Source organism: Saccostrea cucullata, unplaced genomic scaffold (genome assembly GCF_032062105.1).
Source record: "Saccostrea cucullata isolate Sc308-1 unplaced genomic scaffold, CSIRO_AGI_Scuc_v1 ctg171, whole genome shotgun sequence".
Lineage (NCBI taxonomy): Eukaryota > Metazoa > Mollusca > Bivalvia > Ostreida > Ostreidae > Saccostrea > Saccostrea cuccullata.
Genome location: NW_026926065.1, coordinates 422,316 through 444,426, shown reverse-complemented (window position 1 = coordinate 444,426; position 22,111 = coordinate 422,316). Strand labels below are relative to the sequence as shown.

Genomic DNA, 22,111 nt, shown 5'->3' with positions numbered 1-22,111 from the left:
GTAATGCGTAAACAGGCTGGTGTTTCTTTTAAAAATGTTCAAAACCCAAAGATAAAGTTTGGTATCTACTTGTCAAGGTCATTAAAAACTTGTAGATTTTTATGATAAAGTGATCCCGTGAACTGTAACATCAAAGTCAAGAGCTGTAAAGATTCTATAGAATTAAACACCTGTTTTTTTAAAAGTAGTTTCTGATGTAAAGTTTTGCCATGGAACACTTAAATTCTCTTGAATATTAGAAATTCCAATTTGCTACCAATAGTTTTCAGTATGGCATTGGCATGATTATCCTTAAAAATAAAACTGTTGTTCATTTATAGACTGAAGTTAATGATCTATAAAGAAAACAAGGGAAAAGTTTGTTGAAAACTTTAAAATATTTGATTTGTTATTAATGTCAAGATTTTTTGCCTATATATTCGGCCCCACGTTAACATAATTTGGTTAAAAAAGACATTGACGTCTTTCATTACAACAGATGCTAATGTACTGGAAATACTCACTAGGAAAAAACACCCATAAAACTGACAAATGAGACTAAGAATTAAGCCATTTTCAAGATTTCTAGTGAACGAGTCGTAGTTTTTATCTTACAAGAGTTGAAGTGAGTCAGAGTAAATCATGGATGCTGGCGATTGCATTGTGAGAAATTACAACTGGAAGCTGATATATATGTCACTATTTAGATTCTGTTTAATTTTCGCCCTGTATTTGCTGAAAATACCAAAAAAACAAATACTGTTTATGAAGGAACCAGCAGAAATGTTTAAGTAATTAGCAGTTGCTTGGTAATTGTAGATTTTTAATCAGAGCTTCATTAAATGTAGGATTCAAATGCCGGAAATTTTAGAAATTAATTTTGCAAAATTTTGATAGAGCCATCAATCATGAAAATGTGTATGCAGTTAAACCAAAAAAAAAAAAAAAGGCCAAAGATATGTTTTATTTTCTAATTGATGAATTCTGTCTTTAAATATTGAATGTATTTGCTATCTTAAATACTTAAATTTTTTATGTGTCATAACTGGTGTTTTATGTTTTTACTTTTTAACAGTTTGAAAACTGAGACATGGTTATATTACTTGTTTTTTACCATGTCAGAAATGTTCATTGACACATTGCATTTTATTTTTATGCTTACAATTTCAGGCAAGTTTTCACATCAGTAAATATTTACAAATAGTCGCATATCATCATGAAATTGCATCTACCCCAGACACGACTTTAAAATGCAATTAAAGTTCAAAGTACACACACTTCCACTTCTTCTATAAAGTTAATATCTATAAAATGTTTTTTTGTTGTTACATCATCTATTTTATAAGGTAACATTAAATTTTATCTATTTATAAAAATATTTAAATGACTTCATCTATACTTTTATTGACAGTTTCATAGGTGAATGTATGGAATGCAATGATTTGGGCAACTGATATAATTTAAAGAATAATCGGAAGTTTATAAATTAGAAGAAATGAATTTTTAAAGATGTGTAAGGTTTTCTCAATATTAACAGAAATATTGCAAGGAAAAACAACATTGAACTCTAGCTATTAATGAGAAATGGGAGCTCGGAATTCTTTCCCCACCCTAATAGACATTATCTATCCCAGAATAGTAGTCCTAAGGTCAAATCCAAAAGACGGCAAGTCTACATAGCATCAAGAAACAGTTCCTAAACCGCTACTGTGTCACGAAAACCTGTAATTACGTCTGTAGAAAATCGCCTTGACTGTAGATTTTTCGAGTCGCAGTTACGTATGAATTATTGGTCCGTTTTTAATTACACTTTATAAAGTCATGATGTTTAGAAAGAAAGACGAGTTCATAATGATCCCCGTTTATTTACTCCATGACCTGGTAATTGGGTGTCATATATATTAGATGCAGGTCATTCAAAAGATTTATTCTTGCTGATAAATTTTAAATGGACAATTAGTCTTTGTTGTATTAGAAGTCTTTCTTTCAACTGACGACGAATAATTTTCATAAACAAAAACCTTATTACTTCACAGATTTATGATATCTTTCTGTCAACATCTATTTGGGATGGCCTACTAGGTCACAAAGAAGGTTGCATTTGCACCAAGCATTAATTTAGTAATATGAATGCTGAATGGACCTTTCTTTGGGTATTATGTAATGGTTTTGTTCACTCCCACAGCCCATGTGCCAGAACTTTTGGCTGTAGAGAAACTATCTTAAAATGGTCTGTTAGGGCAAAAATAGTATAGAGATACAGTTTGCATTAATTACAGTATTACAATGCACAGTACACATTTAAAAGTATCAAAAATCATATTGTCACAGTTATATGAGTATGATTAATGTTTGATTTATATGATACATTACATTTCTGTGATTCCTTGTCGTTTCAGTCCCGATCCAGGCGCCACTGGGGGACGCCACGGCTCAGGGAGGGACCCAGGTGGAGGCGGACAGTCAGTGCTGTGCCTGTGGGGAGGCCCGCTATAAGATGCATTTCCAGGGTCTGTGGTCTCGCCAGACCCACCCAAAGGGATTCCCCATCGATGAATGTAAGTACAGGTGCTGAGTGGTTAATTAAAAGGTTGAAATTAAAAAGAACTTCATTAAGTGAACTGTGATCCCCATGTATATTTAAGGGCTATTTGATGATTCAGATTGTATGAGCCCAAGCATATACATGTACTGTAGTAAAAAGTAGGTCAAGATGTGGGCCAGATTTTTAAAGATGAAATTTGTATCAAATATGTATTAATATAAAGATATTTACTTTTGCCATCAGAGAGCCCATTCATGAAATTAATTTTCAATCATAAATAAGGGGCTTGGTCCTAGAAAACCACATTTTTCTGACATTTTCAACTGCATGGGTACATACAAGAATAAATCAACTAGTAGCTTGTATTCTGTCGAGCGTTTTTAAAAGCAATACAAGAAAGAGAATTTTTTGTCTTTGTTCTGTTTAAACTTGGTAACAAATGTAGACAAACTGAAACTTTATCATTAATTTTCCGAGTGTAAATCAGCTACATGACAACTGCCTAAATTGGCACTGAGTGGTCGACATTTAGCAATGATGAGCAAAGTTAGTAACATCACTACAAAGCAATTACGAGCATGTCATAAACAAAAACATTCAACATATATTGCTGTACAGGTGTCTTAAATCGTTAGCATTCCTAATGCACAAATATCCATCTCATTACCATTGATGCTATAAACAAAATCTCATTCTTTTTCTGCGTACTTAATGCCTTTCTGCAATGCATCAACTTTTGTTGGTTAATAATTGGTCCACTCGAATTCAATGTTGAAATGTATGTAAATATGATAATTTTTGCTAGAAAAAAAAGAATTAGCCTCAAAATCTGCTTAAAACCGAGAATATTTTTGTCTGAGAAAAGCGAATGATGAATTTATTGCACTAGAATTCCGGGGTGTTTCTCGGAAAATTTGAAATGAATTTATTTATCATCTTATCCTTATGACCTAGAGCCTAATGTTTATATTTAAGACAAGATTAATTTAACCCACAAATAGTCTTATCAATTTAAATGCATTTTTTTTTAATGAAAGAAAATATTTTTTAGCAATTCAGGTTGTATTTCAGAAAGTTTTAGGTCACTGTGTTTTTTCGTGATCTAGAAATGACATTAGAAATTTAAGTGTTAAATGGTTCCTTTCTGTTTCTTGCACCGAATGTTTTGCTTGGAGTAGAAGAGTTAATGATTTCTCCACATGAAGTCACTTTAAAATCTAAACCTATAGTAAACTGCCTTATGCCCCACAAGTCCAATGTGGGAGTGGGGTCTTTGCTCAAACAAATGGAGCACCCCAGCAAAATGAACAGACACAGTGACAGCTGACAAATTTTTGTTTTCTGACTTCCAAGGATAAAGAAAAATGTTATGGGGGGAGTCATTTGTCATAGCTTTTGACAAGGTGATAAGAATTTAATGCACTTCAGGGGGGACGAGGGGTCCCTTTATATTGATTCCAGAGAGAGGCTTGCCAACTGAGTTTGCTTAGAGGTCCCCGGTTTGTTATCCTATTTGTGTTTTGCCTATTCAAAGGGGTTAATCTCCTTATAGATAAAATATCTTTAAGTGATATAAGTAATATTTCCCCATTGTGCCCATTGAGAAATTTATTGAAAGATCGTATCTGACGTTAAGAGATATGTTTGTCCGAATTCATCCGTGAGTGAAATGAGATGTTACCCAACAACAAACGTTTTTACCAATCAGAGTCTGATATTAGTTTTTACACCGTAGTCAAGCTAACAACCAAGTTATTTAATATTTATCAGAGCAAAGTTGATGGATCTGATTTTTTTTCTGATAATTTTTTATTGAGTATTTTTTTAATGTTTAAGTTATATCAAAAAGAGATTTTTATATTTTTGAGAGTCAACAGTTATTACTTTACACTATAGATACTCTTACATTTACAAAAGTGTGTTTATCAATTCATAATATCTAAACAGGTGGCTATACATTAATTATTACTTTATATACTTTTTGTTATTTTATCACACAATTTCTACTGGAAGGCTAGAAGTAAAATTTGCCACCATAGAAATGTTTATTATCAATAACGATTACATGCATATTACCTAGGAATGATGGGTATTTTTTATTAGGTTATCACTTATTGAATTAGATTTCAAAAGGTTATCGAGATTCTTTCATTCTGGGGATCAGATCAGAGGGACAAGAAACACGTTCTTTACAACTCGTCGAATTTTTATGAGATGGATCCACATCTTATCTTGTTCCGCATTGTAAAAATCGGTGCCTGACACATAAATATACTAAATAGGTTATTGATAGATAGGCATTTACTCACAAACATAAAGATCAGCTGTTTTTAAGAATTTCTCTGGATTTTTCTCTTACTGTGTAAATTTTTTTTTCTTCATGGGAAAAATTCTGAAATTGATTCTTTCTTTAGTTGACATGAATTTTAATGAGACTTTGATCTTATGAAATTCAATGTACCAGCTTACTGAACAGGAGAAGTGTACTTTTGGATAGCCATACAAAACTGCACATACAAGAGAAAATAAAGAATGGAAGATGAAAATGAAGAAAAAATTATTAAAGCACTTTGCAAATTAAGTCTTACAAGTAATTTAAAGAATTAGATGCCTATTTACCAAGAATGAAATGTTTTTGACTGAATATAAAATCATTTTGCTCATGTTGGAAAATACAAATTTTAAAAATGAAATTTTAATTTTTAGTGCAAAAAGTTCAGCTCCACTGGTCCAGCATTGTTGGGGCCTCACACACCAAGGACTACACAGTGTGGGATTATGGGACGTATGCGTCACGGGGGGTCAAGGAAGTCTGCGAATACGGCTTCTCCAACAATCTGGAGACAGAATTCAAGAGAAATGTAAGTATTTTTCAATTAAAATTTAAGGATTTTCAGATACTATTTAAGAAAAATGTAAGTATTTTTTTCAATTAAAATTCAAGGATTTTCAAATACTATTTAGAAAAATGTAAGTATTTTTCAATTAAAATTCAAAGATTTTCAAATATGTTATCTTGATTTCCAAAGGTAAAAAGAATTGAAATCAGCTTAGGGTTTAAAAGTACATTTGTTTTAATTATTTATAAATAGCAACAGCATGTTGATTTTTAAATTCAATTTTTTTTGAGTGGTTAAATCTTTTGAAAGCCTTTTGGCCAAACATTATCACAAAACATAAAACACAGGAAAACAACATTTTCTTAAAGGATGAAAAGGGACATTAGAGCGTATATCAGAAATCAGCATTAAATGAAGTAAAGAGCACGGATATTTGTAGGTGTTTTGGGATTCCAAAATGAGTTATTAAAAATGTACGGTATTTGAAGGAAGCGTTAGATATACTTTTTTAAAACAAATTGTGAGTAATGTTTGTTTGTTTTTTCACCAGGGATGACTGTAGAGTCATCTACAGTTGTGGGTGTATCAACCTTTTGGTTGCAATCTCACATACAGTGCACATCCTGTGAACATTTCTTTTTAGCGTTTAAGTATTACTGAGTCAAAAAGAATATAATTGGCCAATAAAAATTCTTCCCTGATGGTAATACCCCAAACTCCATGGAGAGAGCTTCAAAACAGTTACTTGCTTCAGTAATCAGATATGAAATTATCCTTGAGATGGGGGTATTTTTTTTTTTTAATTTTATAAGTTATTGCACGTAAAGGGGGTATACCTCTATAGATGGGATTAATGTATGTTACGGCACCAGTCTGACTGTGTGTCAATCAATGTACAGTTATTTCAGTCCGCAATTTACTCCCCTCACACCCCATAAAAAGCCCGAAAACATTTCTTTGGTAGGAAATCAAGATGTTTATTTATGTACAGTGAGGTAGAAATATGAAATAAATATGCAATTATCTCGCCCCCTGTGTTAGAAGTGTATTATTGAAATGACTTTATGAACTTCTGAAAGCATGACGATGCATATTTGTTTGGCGACAAATTGAGCAATTGTTGTGACGATCTTTAATTGGCAAAAATGTTATTTAAGTTGTATACATTTAAAATCAGGTAGACTTAGGGGCGAACAATCAAAACATATCTGGGATTCATCGAATTTCAAACAAACGATCAAAAACAAATTTTAAAAATTGCAACAATTTTTGTTGGTTTATGAAAGAAAATTTTTAAAAGCCAAGTCCTTTTAAGAGATATGAAAGGAGGTTTTCTCTATTCATACCCTGTTCATCTATCATGATATTTCAGAAAGAGAGAAATTGCACTGCCATCACGATACGGTGCTTTATAATGGAGACAGTTGTGTTAACATTGTCAGACCTTAATCCTAGACCACCTTTCGTAATCCCAGAAAACTATGGCAGAGGTCAAAATGAGGTCTCAGAACTAATTTCATTCAATTTATTCTCCATATACCACTCCTGTTTCTTTCTCCGACTTTGTCACCTGAAATATGAGGTCATGATTTGGTCATTTTCATTTGCGTTTGAAATCTTTTTTGGATGCTTCATTTATGAAAATTTGCATTTTGTATGGGTTAGATAACCACATTATTTGAATTGAATCTCAATAGCTGTGGTATAAAAAAAAATACTCTGGAGCAAAAAGATCAGCAAGTCACAAAGACTTTGTACAATGGAGTTCATACCATAGAGCAGTTTCAGTCTCATTGGTTGTGGTAACATTTTGGATTTTGATGGGAACACAAAGACGATCAAAGGGCAAAGACTCTTGTGACCTGCACTAAGATTCAAGAGCAGGGATATTTCTACCAAATCTTTTAAGTGCAAATTCAACATTTTAGAACCAAAATCCCCCCCCCTCCTTAAAAAAAAATTTTTAGGGCATGAGCAGTACTGTGACCCAGTTGTTAATAATACATGTACCTCAAAATACATATATAAATTAATATGTACAATAATTTATTCTTGAACCATTGAAAAGAAGGAATTTTACTTTGTCCTGAATTAGCTGTGGTCCATTTTTATTGAGACATTAATTTTTTTCATGATAACCGTGTTTTCTGCATTTTTCCTGACGTCTTTCTTATTTAAAGAGAAGAATGTTTGATGTTGAACATTTGTAATTAAGTTCAAACATGAAATAAAATGGGAATAGAATTTGTAGAATTGTTAAGGTTTAGCAATAAAATTGTACTTTTCTGATGAAAACATCATTTGTTGATGTCACAAAAATAGATTCTTTGAAATTTATTTTCAACCACATTTTTTCTGCATGAAGAAGAAAGATATAACATCCAAATTAAGTAGAAGTACAAAAAAACTCTTAATTAAGTGCATGATAAATTCTATAAATCTAATATTTTTTAACATGCCAATAAATTATCATGATTTATCACTTAAAATAGTTATCCCCCACAAATTTCTTACGTCTAGACTATATTTTTTTTTCCATAGAATGATACATTGTAGTACTATATACCAATTAGATTCATGTTGCAAAAAATAAAGGAAATTAAATGATCTAGACTATTTTGTTATCAAATAATTGCTTTTATACTACCTTTATGTGATAAAAAAAACATGAAAGGAGCTGTAGCTCGAGTTATGAAAAATGTGTTGGGTTCTCACTCGAGCATGAAACTGAAGATATTACTGTATTGAGGCCCAGCAAAGCATGCTCATGTAATGAAGCTCTTCAAAGTAAATCTAGGGTTTTTTATAATTGGCAGAAGAAAAACTCAATGGGTTTGGACTCTTACTACCATATAATTATGTATGTTTGTATGAGAGATTTTTTAAGTTTATAATGATGTATTCTTATTTGCAGAGGTATTTTTCCATACAAGCTTGTTTTCTGGAAGTTGCTATTGCAAAAATATATCCTTGTGGTTTTGATAGAAAAAAAATGTAATTTTGTCTAAAGAATTATAAAGTAGCATATAGCCATTTGGCTAAAAAAGAAATACTTCTATCAGCGACCTTTTATCTTTTTTGCTCCTTACTGACCTTTCTGCTTTAATACTACAAAACTACTGTCAAGGCCAGGCGATAAAAAAAGTACTGTATACAGGGTTATTTTCTCCCGTCTTATTTTTGGCCTTACACACTTGCAAACAAATTTTGCCCCATTTTAAATTCACCCAGTCATATTTTTGTTTAAGAAAGTACACTAAATTGTTTGAATTCACCCCATTTTAAATTCGTCCAAATAAGGTTAGCGCGAAAGGGGCGAAAATAAAACGGGGGCGAAAATTTCCCTGTATACAGTAGTTACCCAAGTGACAAGAAACCTACATGAAAATGAAACTATGACAGCCCTTAATTAACACAAACTTTTCAAAAGTTATGGCCAAGGTTAATACATTTTTCTCCCAAAGTAGGTCAAATCTAAGGTCAAGGCTAAAGGGTAAAAACTTTTGGTACCCAAGGGTAGCACTAAGTCTTGTCACAAGGAAAACACCTTGACCAAACTGTAAGGTCAAGGCCAAGAGGTTAAATATGTTGCTACCCAGAGAAAAGTCGTGTCACAAGAAATATACCTGTGAAATATGAAAGCCATAGCTCTGTCTTTTAAAAAAAATAATGAACAAGGTTAAAGTTTTTGCAGGCAAACAAACAGATAATCAGATGAATATGAATGAACATGCAGGCAAAACTATTTTCCCCTGAATCTTGAGTATTTACTACATAAGTATGCATAAGTCAAGCATGAATTTTATTTTGACTGTAAACAAGAAATTAATTTGTTAATGAATATGAATATTGCTCTACACATTAATCAGCCCGACATTAATGAGAACATTCAAAGACTCTCGTTAAAGAGGAGAAAATGAATTATTCATAAAGTTCTTTTAAGTTTTTGTAATAGAGAGATTAAGTCATTCAAAGTTTTATACTGTTAAAGTTTTATAGAACTGAAGTGAAGCAAGCCTGAAATATAGGCATTAAGATGTACATTGATAATTCTGTCTGGGTGCCATTTTTTACTTCTTCATTTTCAAGGTTATTTAAAACCATAGTCAAGAATGCTAGCTTAATTCTTTTTTAGTGATATTTCTTGCATATCCTTCATTTCTGGAGCTCATAACTGTCTAGATATGTTCTGAAGAGCCATAAATGAAAAAAAATGTATAATTAGAACTTGGAAAGATATTTTTATTGAGAATTTCGAAGTAAGCTCTATAAATGTAGAGTTATTTGGAGAAAATGAATGAAAACTGCCTTGAAAAGTGTAATTATTAGTCAGTGTCACTGAAGCTCTTGACAGCAAGGATTATTCATGTGATAATTTTTCTTGAATATAATTCAAGCAGATGGTTATGTGTGTTAAATTCTGCTTGATTTAACCAGCTCTTCTGTCTTCATAAACTCTCTTTACACATGCTGCCATTGATAGAAATGCAATAAAACTGCCATGTTGTGCAACTTAGTGATAATTACTGCAAGAGGGTGAGAATGTGCATCTGTTAATTAAGATTTATTTAAATTTGGCTTGTATATGATTCATGGTTAAGTGCAACTATCAGAACTGATCTGTTTGATAAGTACAATCCCAAATGCATATCTTTAAATCTGATATTCCATCATGTTTTGCGGAGGGGGGGGGGACTTCAAGGAGAGGTGGGGGTGGGGATCAGATCACATGTGACCTGGTGTTAGATGTATATAACTAGTTATATCCTCTGTAAAGAACCCCATACCTTGTTTCAACCTTTATAATATTTTTGTTACAGCTTTGTTGGAGTGCTTTGAGCTGATGAATGAAGTAATACATTAATGCTATATAAATTCTCTATGGTCATTAATCTAGCTGTTGTGGTGTGTGCCTGGAATTCAATGCTGATCCAATGTATGGTACATTTATCAGAGTTAGTGCTGATGTTTATTGCTAGTCCATCATATTTATTTGATTATTTTTCATAAAACATTCTATTACAGCTCCCCAACATTTAAAACTATCTATTGAGGTTGTGTCAATTTTTGTGTAAATTCGATCATCATTTATGTCTTTTCAAAGTTGTAAATGACACAGTTGGTTGCAACAATGCATTCTTCTAGAATTTCAGAGGATTTTTAAAAATTGACAGGTATGAAATAGGTGTATTCAGTTGGGTGTGGTAACTTGTGACAAATTAGCTGGGGACCCCATGACCTTTAGACCATGGATCAAGGATACGCAGTCACATAATTCAAATTCATGCATGAATTGAATGATCTCAATTTCAGAAACTTTAAAGTGCTGCAGATGCACTTTAAGTAGAGCTATGTAAGCATTGAATTATGGTACACATTTTCGATCAATTACCTTGTCAACCTAATATTTATATATTTGAATAAGTTTACTATTTACAATCTTCGATTTATCATACCTTGGTACATGTACATAGATAATTATATATTAATGCTTGTAGTTCCAGGTTTGCCCAAAATAAGTGATATAGAGAAATCTTTAAGGTGTTAAGATTAGATCAGAAAAAGAAAATTCTAGTTAATAAAGGTGTTTAAATACTTGCAAAGCTTGACCACCTTTGCAAAAAAGATACTAGAGGAATATGGACACAACATGACTGATATATTCTTCTTGTGACATATTTATTCACATACCTATATATGTACATGTATATCACATTTTCTAGTGTTGCAAAAATTTCCAATGCTAGTTGCCTAGCTGTTTCCTTAGTCAAGAAAAACTAAAATATTACAATGCAGTGCTTTATGATTTTCAGAGCAAGAACATAAAGACAGTCCTAAAGACCACTCCTTTGTGGGGTGAGGACAACCTGATAGGGTCGATGACCGCTAAGTTCCAGGTGGACACCAGCAAGCACCTGTTCTCCCTACTGACCATGATAGGACCCAGCCCTGACTGGTGTGTGGGTAAGTTATCAAAAAAAGATAGATTCAAGATCAGAGTTTGAAAATTGGAATTTCAAATACTGTAAACCAACTATTATTTGTGTCATCTTTAACTCGCGATTCGTCAGTTTGAAATCAATCCGCAATGATTAATTTTTGTGACTTAGGAAATACATTGTATTCTCTACAAATACATTTAGCAAAATGATTTGTTCACGGTGATTAATATTCATGAATAAAAGTAGGTCATGGAATATTTTTCGCAAGCAAATAAAAGTTGGTGTACAGTACCCAGTATATCCTGTTCTTTTTGGATGTGTGTGATGTTGGTAATAAACAATTTTGTGTATTTATAGGTGTGAGCAAGGTTGATCTCTGCCTGCAGAACTGCACTTGGGCGGACTCCATGACCTTTGACCTCTACCCCTGGGATGCAGGGACAGACAGTGGAATCAGTTACTTTGTAAGACTGAGATCTTGTGTAAAACATAAATTGACTAAGTAGCTTAGTGTGAAACATAAAACAGCTGTATAGTCATAGCCAATTCTCAATTGATAGATTTCTTTTGTTTTTATAAAAAATATGCATAAATAAAATGAGATTTTATGGTTCACATCAAGTCATCAAATTTATTAGCGTAATAGGGATTTTTTTTTTTACGATTATCTTTAAATTGCATCCATTCCAAGAAAGATAACTCTTGATGAATTATTAATACTTTTAGGATAGCAACATAGAAACAGATCCTCAAGAAAAAATCACGCGTATCACAAACAGAAAACCAAACCACGCCGGCTCACCCTTCTTCTCCAACCACCCAATCAAACCCATGGCTCGACTGGTCCTGACAAAAACCAAGGACATCTGCACCGGGGATGGGGGAAAGAAAGACTCTGATGAGAAAACGATGAGTACTTCGGAGCTGATAAAACTGATGAAAAAGAAGATGATGATGAAAAAGAAGATAGGTAAGTCTGATCGACATTTGGGAGGAATCTGGACTATAATGTGCTCCTGTGTGTGACACGTGCAGTGAGATTCCAAGTAGATTCTAATCTTTCACCGAATGTTGAGTGTGCCGTGAGATTCTGTGTATAGAGTTGATCTTTCTCTGAGTGTTGAGTAGTTTGTGTGAGCTCTATAGGAATTAGTCCATTCTCTTGCAATTAAATGTCCAGAAAATTTTAAGGTAATCATTTTGGCTTTTGATTCAATTCACATTGGGAGGCTGTTCATTGCATTTTAAAAAATCTAGAAAAAAAAAATTTCAAGCAAGCATGAAAGGTTTAGTGGTAAATTTGATAGAAAATGGACTTAATTTAGGTTGTCTGTCTGAAGTAGTGAATAAAGTCTATAGTGATTGGTCTCTCTACTTCTTCATGCTGTTCTATACTTCTCTTATGCTGTACTCTGCTTCATGCTTTCACTGACCCGCTTCTTCCATTGCTGTCCTTTTCATTTAACAGCTGATAAATACCTACAGAGCAGTAAGTAATCTGTGTTTCACTGTTGTGATGTTTTTTTTTCACACAATATAGGGCGGTGTTTATTTATGTTTTGTGTCTGTGTACGTTATTATTTTGCGCGTCTTGACAAATCTACACGCCATGTAGAGAGAAATATGCTTCCATCAGGATCAGTTACTTTTTTTGTTGCATGACGCATGCCATATATGCTTTAGCAGTTGTCAGAGTTACACATGAGTAAGAATTTTTTTTGTTTAAAATGGACACCAATAAAAAAGTAGTCTGTGAACATTATTTTGCTTCACATTTTTCGTTTCTCTGCCATAGGTGGGATTTTTTGTTCACAGTACAGTGTCTTCGTTAATGTCCTAACTCTGACTTACTAACGAATTGAATGATAATGATGATTTTATTTTAGATTTTGCATGGGGCTGATCGCGGTTCTCATTATTTAGACTGGCTAACCCTAACTACCTTAATTTCAGAAAAGGAGAAATGCGCAACAACGCAATGGACGGAATGGTCCGTTTGCAGTAACTCCTGTGGTAACGGAAAACAAGAAAGGAGACGTTTGTTGAAAAATCCTCAGATTCAGCCAGAAGTGTGTGGCATTGACCTTGAGGAGTCAAGGTCCTGTCAAGGAGAGTGTTTAGACTTAGGGTCAGGGAGCAAAGTCAAGCAGCTTCCTGATGATTTCATAGTCAAAATTGACACCACTGTGCGTGACCCCAGTGATATTTGTGCTATCACTGAGTGGAGTGACTGGTCTCCGTGCAGTCAGACCTGTGGGATGGGGATTCGTGAGAGGTGGAGGAATTTCTTAAAGAAGAGTAATACGACCAGCAAGTGTGATATACATCTGATGGAGAAAGATTTGTGTAGGGCCCAGGTGGACTGTCACCTGGCCCACCAAAATAAAGACTACACAGGTATTTTAAGATGCACTGTACCCCCTGCAGTGGAATTTGGACCCCCTTGTTGTCTGTTCAACTAATTTGTCTTAAAATTCATAACAGATTTTGTTGTTGCTGCATTTTAAAGAGGCAAAAAATTTTCTGCACCAAGTAGTGGTTTTAAAATATTGAATTGCTGTTATAACTTCACTGCTGCACAAGAATGGCCCAGTCCTAGACTGTTAAATACAGCATCCTCTGCACCCTGTTAGAAAAGCTTTAATTCAGTCTTCTATTAAGTTTTTAGAGATACATTCCTCCTTGAGATTAGTTCCTAAAAAAACAATTTTTTAATTTTTTTTTTTGGTTTGAAAAAAGTAGTTTGAAAATAGTTTCTGGAATGATGTAGAACTTTTGGGGTGAATTGAAAAGGGGATAAGTTATTCTTTGAAATTAGTTTTGGATGTCAGATTCCATCATTAAATAAAAAAAAATAATTGCATGTCAAAGTTGGTGCAAGATATTTTATAATTAATAACAAAAATTGTTAATATTTAATTGTAATTTTTGTGTATTTTAATACCAACAAAACAATAATAATACTAAATTCAGTAATCAGTAACTGTATGAGACTCAAACTTTGTTTAGCATGAGTAGGTTGATGGTGATTTTTTCTTGCAGCTATCTGTCAAATGGCGCCCAGCATTGGGCCCTGTAGGGGGAATTTCCCTCGCTGGTACTATAACACCACTCACAAAACTTGCATGGTTTTCTCCTATGGTGGTTGCCGTGGTAACGATAACAAATTTGAGATTGAGGCTGATTGCAACAAGTATTGTACAGAGCACATGGGTACAATTTCTTATTTACATCATTAACAGTTAAAATACACAAAGACACAATGTTTGAAATTTGTTGTGAAAAAAAATGTTGCAACTGTAAACGTAAATATTTTATCAGCAGCTATTTGCTTATTGCAAGCTTTTGCTAGCTAAAATCTTGTAGTCCTTATAGCTAAAATAATGTATCTGTCGTATATAATGTAGCAAAAATCTTATAAACTGTACATTTTGAATTGTTTATTGAAGATTCATACATAAACACATTTATGTGAATTTACTGCTGTAAAATAAATGCGTTTACAGATTGGAAATTTATAGAGAAATATTGCATTTTATAGTATGTCATGAAATTCTTTTAGTGCATCTTTTGTTTAACTATATAAAAGAAATATTCGCGAGTTCTCACACAAGTTTATAAGATTAAAGAATATTAAGTCACAGCATTGAAAAAAAAAAAATTCACAAAAATTATGTTTTGCAGCCATGATCAACTCCAGAAATGAAGTCCTAACTCCTATGGAGGGAGACATCAAAGTGACCACAATCAAGAGAGTGAATGTTAGCAAGAGCAAGAAACCCAAGAAAGGGAAGGGAAAGCGAACCAAGAAGAGGAAAAACAGGAAGGGGAAAAATAAGAAAAGGAAGAGGGGGAGGAAGAAGGGGAAGGGGAAATCCCTAAAGCCCCGCCCTCCTGTACAGCCCCACGACCCTAGTCTGGGGCCTGCTATAGACTGTATGGTGTCTGCCTGGTCAGACTGGAGTCAGTGTAGTGTGACTTGTGGGAGGGGCACTATGACAAAAACTAGGACAATTAAAGTACCGGCTGAGAACGGAGGACGAAGGTGTCCCAGGAAGCTGGTCAAAACCAGGAAGTGTCGATTATCAAAATGTCGTAAGTATCAGTATTTGTTTCATGTTTTTCTGGTATCTTTATGTTTTGAAGTGCGTCAAACTCCTACGTGCAAAAAAATATTTGCTGCTGATCATTATATGTTTCTAAATTACAGTATTAACTATATAAGACTTTAATTAACTCCCAAAAATGTATTGAATTCACAAATATATTTGGAAAATGTGTACTTGCAAATATTTGGAAGGCAATTATTTTTTCTTCTTGATTAAAGTCTATGTTGTCCTATGTTGATTAAAACATGAAAACCTTTATTTTACGCAGCCATTGACTGTCAGATGGGAGATTGGGGTCCCTGGACACCCTGTTCACAGACTTGTGGTGATAACGCCGTCCAGAAAAGGCGACGAGCAATCATCAAAAGGCCAAAGAGGGGCGGTCAGATCTGTCCCGCGCGGAGGGCCAAGAGGATGTGTGTACTGCCAAAATGTCCAGATACTGATGTAAGAAGGATGTTCCTTTATACAGTGAAAAGTTTTTGAAAGAAAGAGTAATAAAAAAGGATATTATATGAATTGGGGCCAAATAATGATGTACTCATTTATTTTCACATGAAGTTTAAAAGTGAGTAAATATGAAGTCGTTGAATGCAGACAGCTCTGAGATTTTATTAATAATAATCCCCTTGCAATGAAGTTGAGGGGATATAGTAAATGAGCTTGTGAATATGTCTTAAATGAGTAAGTTTGTGCATAACAAAAGTATTACCGGGTACCAGTATTTACATGTAATTATTTTAGGGTTGATGTCACTTGCTAGCTTTCTTGAGGGGGGTGCTCCTCATTTTTATAATTAATTTTTAGCTCTACTGGTCAGAGACCAGAAGAGCTTATGCGATAGTAATGTGTCCATCGTCCGTCCGTCTGTCTAGCTGTCCTTCTGTCTGTCTGTCTGTAAACAATTTTTCAAAATGCTACTCCTCCTACAGTTTTGGTTTGATTTCAGTATAACTTGGCACACAAGTAGACTACACTAAGATACATAATTCTGTGCATCGATTTTTGATTTTGATGAACGGTGTTGCCATGGTTACTAAAAATATAAATTTTTGTGAAATTCTTTCAAAATGCTACTTCTCCTACAGTTTTGGTTCGATTTCAATATAACTTGGCACACAAGTAGACTACACTAAGATACATAATTCTGTGCATCGGTTTTTGATTTCGATGAACGGTGTTGCCGTGGTTACTAAAAATAGAAATTTCTGTGAAATTGTTTCAAAATGCTACTTCTACAGTTTTGGTTCGATTTCAATATAACTTGGCACACAAGTAGACTACACTAAGATACATAATTCTGTGCATCGGTATTTGATTTTGATGAACAGTGTTGCCGTGGTTGCTAAATATAGAAATTTCTGTGAAATTGTTTCAAAATGCTACTCCTCCTACAGTTTTGGTCTGATTTTAATATAACTTGTCACACAAGTAGACTACACTAAGATACATACTTCTGTGCATCGGTTTTTGATTTCAATGAACGGTGTTGTCATGGTTACTAAGAATACAAATTTCTGTGAAATTCTTTCAAAATGTTACTCCTCCTACAGTTTTGGTTCAATTTCAATATAACTTGGCACACAAGTAGACTATACTAAGATACATAATTCTGTGCATCGGTTTTTAGCTCACCTGAGCCAAAGGCTCAAGTGAGCTTTTCTGATCAAAATTTGTCCGTTGTCTGTCGTTGTCTTCGTTGGCGTTGTCGTTGTCGTCGTCGTCGTTGGCGTCGTTGTCGTAAACTTTTCACATTTTCATCTTCTTCTCAAGAACCACTGGGCCAATTTCAACCAAACTTGCTACAAAGTATCCTTGGCTAAAGGGGATTCAAGTTTGTACAAATGAAGGGCCACGCCCTTTTCCAAGGGGAGATAATAATGAATTAGAGAAAAAATAATGGCATTTTTAAAAAATCTTCTTCTCAAGAACCACTGGGCCAGAAAAGATGAAACTCATGTGGAATCATCCTCAGGTAGTGTAGATTCAAGTTTGTTCAAATCATGACCCCCAGGGGTAGGGTGGGGCCAAAATGGCCGATCAAAGTTTTACATAGGAATATATAGGAAAAATCTTTAAAAATCTTCTTCTCAAGAACCACTGGGCCAGAAAAGATGAAACTCGTGTGGAATCATCCTCAGGTAGTGTAGATTCAAGTTTGTTCAAATCATGACCCCCAGGGGTAGGGTGGGGCCAAAATGGCCGATCAAAGTTTTACATAGGAATATATAGGAAAAATCTTTAAAAATCTTCTTCTCAAGAACCACTGGGCCAGGAAAGATGAAACTCATTTGAAATCATCCTCAGGTAGTGTAGATTCAAGTTTGTTCAAATCATGACCCCCAGGGGTAGGGTGGGGCAAAAATGGCCGATCAAAGTTTTACATAGGAATATATAGGAAAAATCTTTAAAAATCTTCTTCTCAAGAACCACTGGGCCAGAAAAGATGAAACTCATGTGGAATCATCCTCAGGTAGTGTAAATTCAAATTTGTTCAAATCATGACCCCCAGGGGTAGGGTGGGGCCAAAATGGCTGATCAAAGTTTTACATAGGAATATATAGGAAAAATCTTTTAAAATCATCTTCTCAAGAACCACTGGGCCAGAAAAGATGAAACTCATGTGGAATCATCCTCAGGTAGTGTAAATTCAAATTTGTTCAAATCATGACCCCCAGGGGTAGGGTGGGGCCAAAATGGCTGATCAAAGTTTTACATAGGAATATATAGCAAAAATCTTTAAAAATCTTCTTCTCAAGAACCATTGGGCCAGAAAAGATGAAACTCATGTGGAATCATCCTCAGGTAGTGTAGATTCAAGTTTGTTCAAATCATGACCCCCAGGGGTAGGGTGGGGCCAAAATGGCCGATCAAAGTTTTACATAGGAATATATAGGAAAAATCTTTAAAAATCTTCTTCTCAAGAACCACTGGGCCAGGAAAGATGAAACTCATTTGAAATCATCCTCAGGTAGTGTAGATTCAAGTTTGTTCAAATCATGACCCCCAGGGGTAGGGTGGGGCAAAAATGGCCGATCAAAGTTTTACATAGGAATATATAGGAAAAATCTTTAAAAATCTTCTTCTCAAGAACCACTGGACCAGGAAAGATGAAACTCATTTGAAATCATCCTCAGGTAGTGTAGATTCAAGTTTGTTCAAATCATGACCCCCGGGGGTAGGATGGGGCCAAAATGGCAGATCAAAATTTAACATAGGAAATTAAGAATATATAGGAAAAATCTTCTTCTCAAGAACCACTGAGACAGGAAAGATGAAACTCCTATGGAATCATTCCCAGGTAGTGTAGATTCAAATTTGTTCAAATCATGACCCCCCGGCGGTAGGGTGGGGCCAAATGGCCGATAAAAATTTTACATAGGAATTTCCAGGGAAACCTTCTAAAATCTTCTTTTCTAGTATTTTAAAGCCATGCTTAGTGATATTTTTAGGGAATCATCCTTAGATAGTGTGGATTCAAGCAATGTTCAAATCATGACCCCCTGGGGGGTTAAAATTCAAGCCCCCCCCCCCCCCAGTAAACTTTCAGTTCTGATCTGATGTGTGCTTTTTCCTAGCCAATTGCTCAGGTGAGCGATGTGGCCCCTGGGCCTCTTGTTATTTTCATGAGTGGCAAGGATCATTTTTCTACTTATTGCTGATTTAAAGTCTCAAGTCCCAACTGCTACTTTTCTCTTCCTTTGTTTTAAGTATGAACCAGTAGAGCTACAGTCTCGACAGATACTTCTGGTTTTTAAAAGTTTTAAAATTATTTTTTCTTTTATAGATGGAGAGGATGATGCAGGATGCCTATTTTAAACTACCAGGATTCAAGCCCTGACAACAGTGATCCTTTAACCTTGCAGCATAATCTGCCAATAGCATTCACTTACACATATCACCTGACATTCTTCATTGAATGTAACAAAATATGTGATTGGTGCACTATTAACACCTCATCACATGACCTCACTCAATCCAGAGAAATGGATCATGTGACCTAATGCATCTGTATGTAAATCCATTTGATGAATGTGACCCCTGATATACCTCATTGTTAACGTTAGGACTGACTGTTAAATATCCATGCTTTATCCAGACAGCATGCTGATAGAACAAAGTGGACTAAATGTACCCCAAGTGAAAAATGGTGAAAGTGCACATCTAGATAAATAGGACTCCTGTGTTTACTGCCCCGATTTTCCAAATGGAACTAGACTGACTCATACTGATAGACTGAGGTTTTCGTTACTGTGTGTAGAACTTAGTAAAGTGATGCCAGTATAGGTTGTACAAATATTGACATGTCCGGTTTTGTTCCAAGTACACATGTGATTGATGTTGATATTATTGTATTTGTACATATCCTTAATATTGAAATGCAGGAATGTTCTACATGTACCTGCATTTAAACAAAATGAAGTATTCTACAAGTTATTTATGTAAAAATAAAGTTATTTTTCATAGTAAATTGCTCTCTTTAAGAGTCAAGAGACAATACTTTAAATATGAAATAAGAGCAGAAGAAATATTCCTTACATTTTGAATTTGTTACAAATTCTAAAGATTAAATTCACAATATTTTGTAGGAATTTAGTATTTATTGTCACTTTTCCATTGCATAATATCAGGGTATATAATTTGCTGTTGAGAGTGTTTTTAAATATTGTTGTATTTAAGCTGTTAGTATTGTAGACAAGTACACTTTGTATGATTTTATTTGTACAGTGAGGAGATTGGTTTCTGTGGTGCAGTTCGTCATCACCATTTTCTTGTGATTATTCATATATTCATTTTCAAGTTTTGAATAATCATAAATGTTCTAGATATAGTAATAACATGTTTTATATTTATGTAATGTAACAAAGCAATGTACATATAAGGAAGTTTAACACACTTGGCCAAATTATAATAGATGAAAAGTTTAACAATAATATTCCAAAAAATGAATATCAAAAACATAATATAGTGAAAAATGGGACATATAGTGCATAACTGCTGAAGGAAATTTAAGAAAAAACATCTTGTATATACATGTAGTACCCTCCTAATTTATGATTTAATTGCCAGGAGAGAACTTTGTTTTCCTGATGAACTCCGAAGGACAGTTATAGTGAATTGGAAAATGAAAGCAAATTGAATCTTTTTGCAACATAATTTCGTTCAACAAATACATGTAACACATGCTTTTCCTCTTTGACATTTTTCTTTTCGAATGTAAATATGGTGATGTTTGACAATATTTGCTAGCATCATGGCAGCAGTATCTTCTTTGTTTTATACAGTGTATGTTCTAGTACTATCATATTGTCCTCCATTTTAGCTTTACTGAGGTCAGAGGCCAAAAAATAAAGGGACATAACTATGTACAGGTCATTTAAATAATGTGGAATAGCATACAATTTGCAGTAAATCTAAATAATGAAATTTATGCAACTGAATTTGTGGCAGGGACACAGAATATTTCTCAACTCAGGTTACTTTGTCTGTTTAAACTTTGACGTTTTGAGGAACTGTCTTGGATTGTTAAGTAGAATTAATTTAACTTGTTAATTATTGAGAATGCCTTTGTATCATATTTTTTTCATGTGTTCATATGTCATTCTCATATACCTGTATTACATTTTTTGTCATTTGTCACAAATCTGTCATGTTCATCAATATTTCTTACTTAATTTTTCAAAAACCATTTTATACAAAATTAAGAAATAACTTATAAAACACTGCAAATCTTATTTTTGAATCTCACGTTTTAATATATCTTTACTAAACTAATTTTATTGAAATCTTAAGCCTTAGGTGTGATGGAAAAATCTGGAGTTCCTTGGTTGTAAATTCTGATGACTTGTAATAAGTGTGCCTTATGTATTATTTATGCCTTTACTGTTGATGGTCTTGTAAGACCTTGTATCCAATTTCTATACTCTTTTAAACAACAAAGTACTCTTGTACTCATGAGGTTTTAAATTAAAAAAAATTAAATGTAATAATCATTGTTATTTTCATTGAGAAGAATGAGAAGTAAATCTTCATACAATTTGGAACAAAGTTGGAAACTTTGTCTTACTAAATGATATTCTAAATTCAAATCATTTACCAAAAACATTGGCCCCACCATAGTCATTTGACCACAATTAGAACAAAACTGAATCTAAAATATAAGGCTGCCACATACTTATTTGATGAAGAGTAGCCTGCTGTTCTAGTGAAAGAATCTATTTGGAGTGTCTCTTAGATAGATGCAAAATTTCATATTCAAATATGTGTTCTTAATTGCAATTTAAACATTTTTTTTTAATATCAAAATTTCATATTCAAATCTGTGTTCTTAATTGCAATTTAAACATTTTTTTTTAATATCAAACAAGGTGCACAATTTGGACATCATCATACCTTGTTCCATGTCCATACAATTTGGACATCATCATACCTTAAGCTTATTCCGTGATCAGAGTTCCCAAAGTACCGGTTGAGAAAGTTTTTTTTTTTTTTTTTTAGAAATTCTGTTCAAACCAGGCAGATAACATTGATTTCATGATTGAGAAAGGTAAAGGGAATGTTACTATCAAGAACATAAAATGTACTGTAAAATCACATATTTTCTTGGAGTCAAATTTTCAAGGTTTGAGGGAAAAAATATTGATATGTGGGGACTTGATTTTGTGGTTGGAAAATGTTTAGTAATAATGCATTTGC

General features: G+C 33.7%; 1 protein-coding gene across 1 annotated transcript in view; it reads left to right on the top strand.

Annotated features, from left to right (window-relative positions):
• The window catches only part of LOC134270626 (zinc finger C3H1 domain-containing protein-like), a 107,864-nt gene extending 86,459 nt beyond the window's left edge, over positions 1 to 21,405 (top strand). The window contains exons 40-50 of the mRNA XM_062752866.1: positions 2,379 to 2,537; positions 5,231 to 5,385; positions 11,178 to 11,328; positions 11,664 to 11,770; positions 12,033 to 12,276; positions 12,775 to 12,795; positions 13,260 to 13,703; positions 14,349 to 14,519; positions 14,991 to 15,401; positions 15,684 to 15,862; positions 19,203 to 21,405. Of these exons, the coding sequence (XP_062608850.1) occupies positions 2,379 to 2,537; positions 5,231 to 5,385; positions 11,178 to 11,328; positions 11,664 to 11,770; positions 12,033 to 12,276; positions 12,775 to 12,795; positions 13,260 to 13,703; positions 14,349 to 14,519; positions 14,991 to 15,401; positions 15,684 to 15,862; positions 19,203 to 19,256 (2,096 nt within the window). The 3' untranslated portion in view covers positions 19,257 to 21,405. The remainder of the gene's footprint in view (positions 1 to 2,378; positions 2,538 to 5,230; positions 5,386 to 11,177; positions 11,329 to 11,663; positions 11,771 to 12,032; positions 12,277 to 12,774; positions 12,796 to 13,259; positions 13,704 to 14,348; positions 14,520 to 14,990; positions 15,402 to 15,683; positions 15,863 to 19,202) is intronic.
• Positions 21,406 to 22,111: the final 706 nt, after the last annotated feature.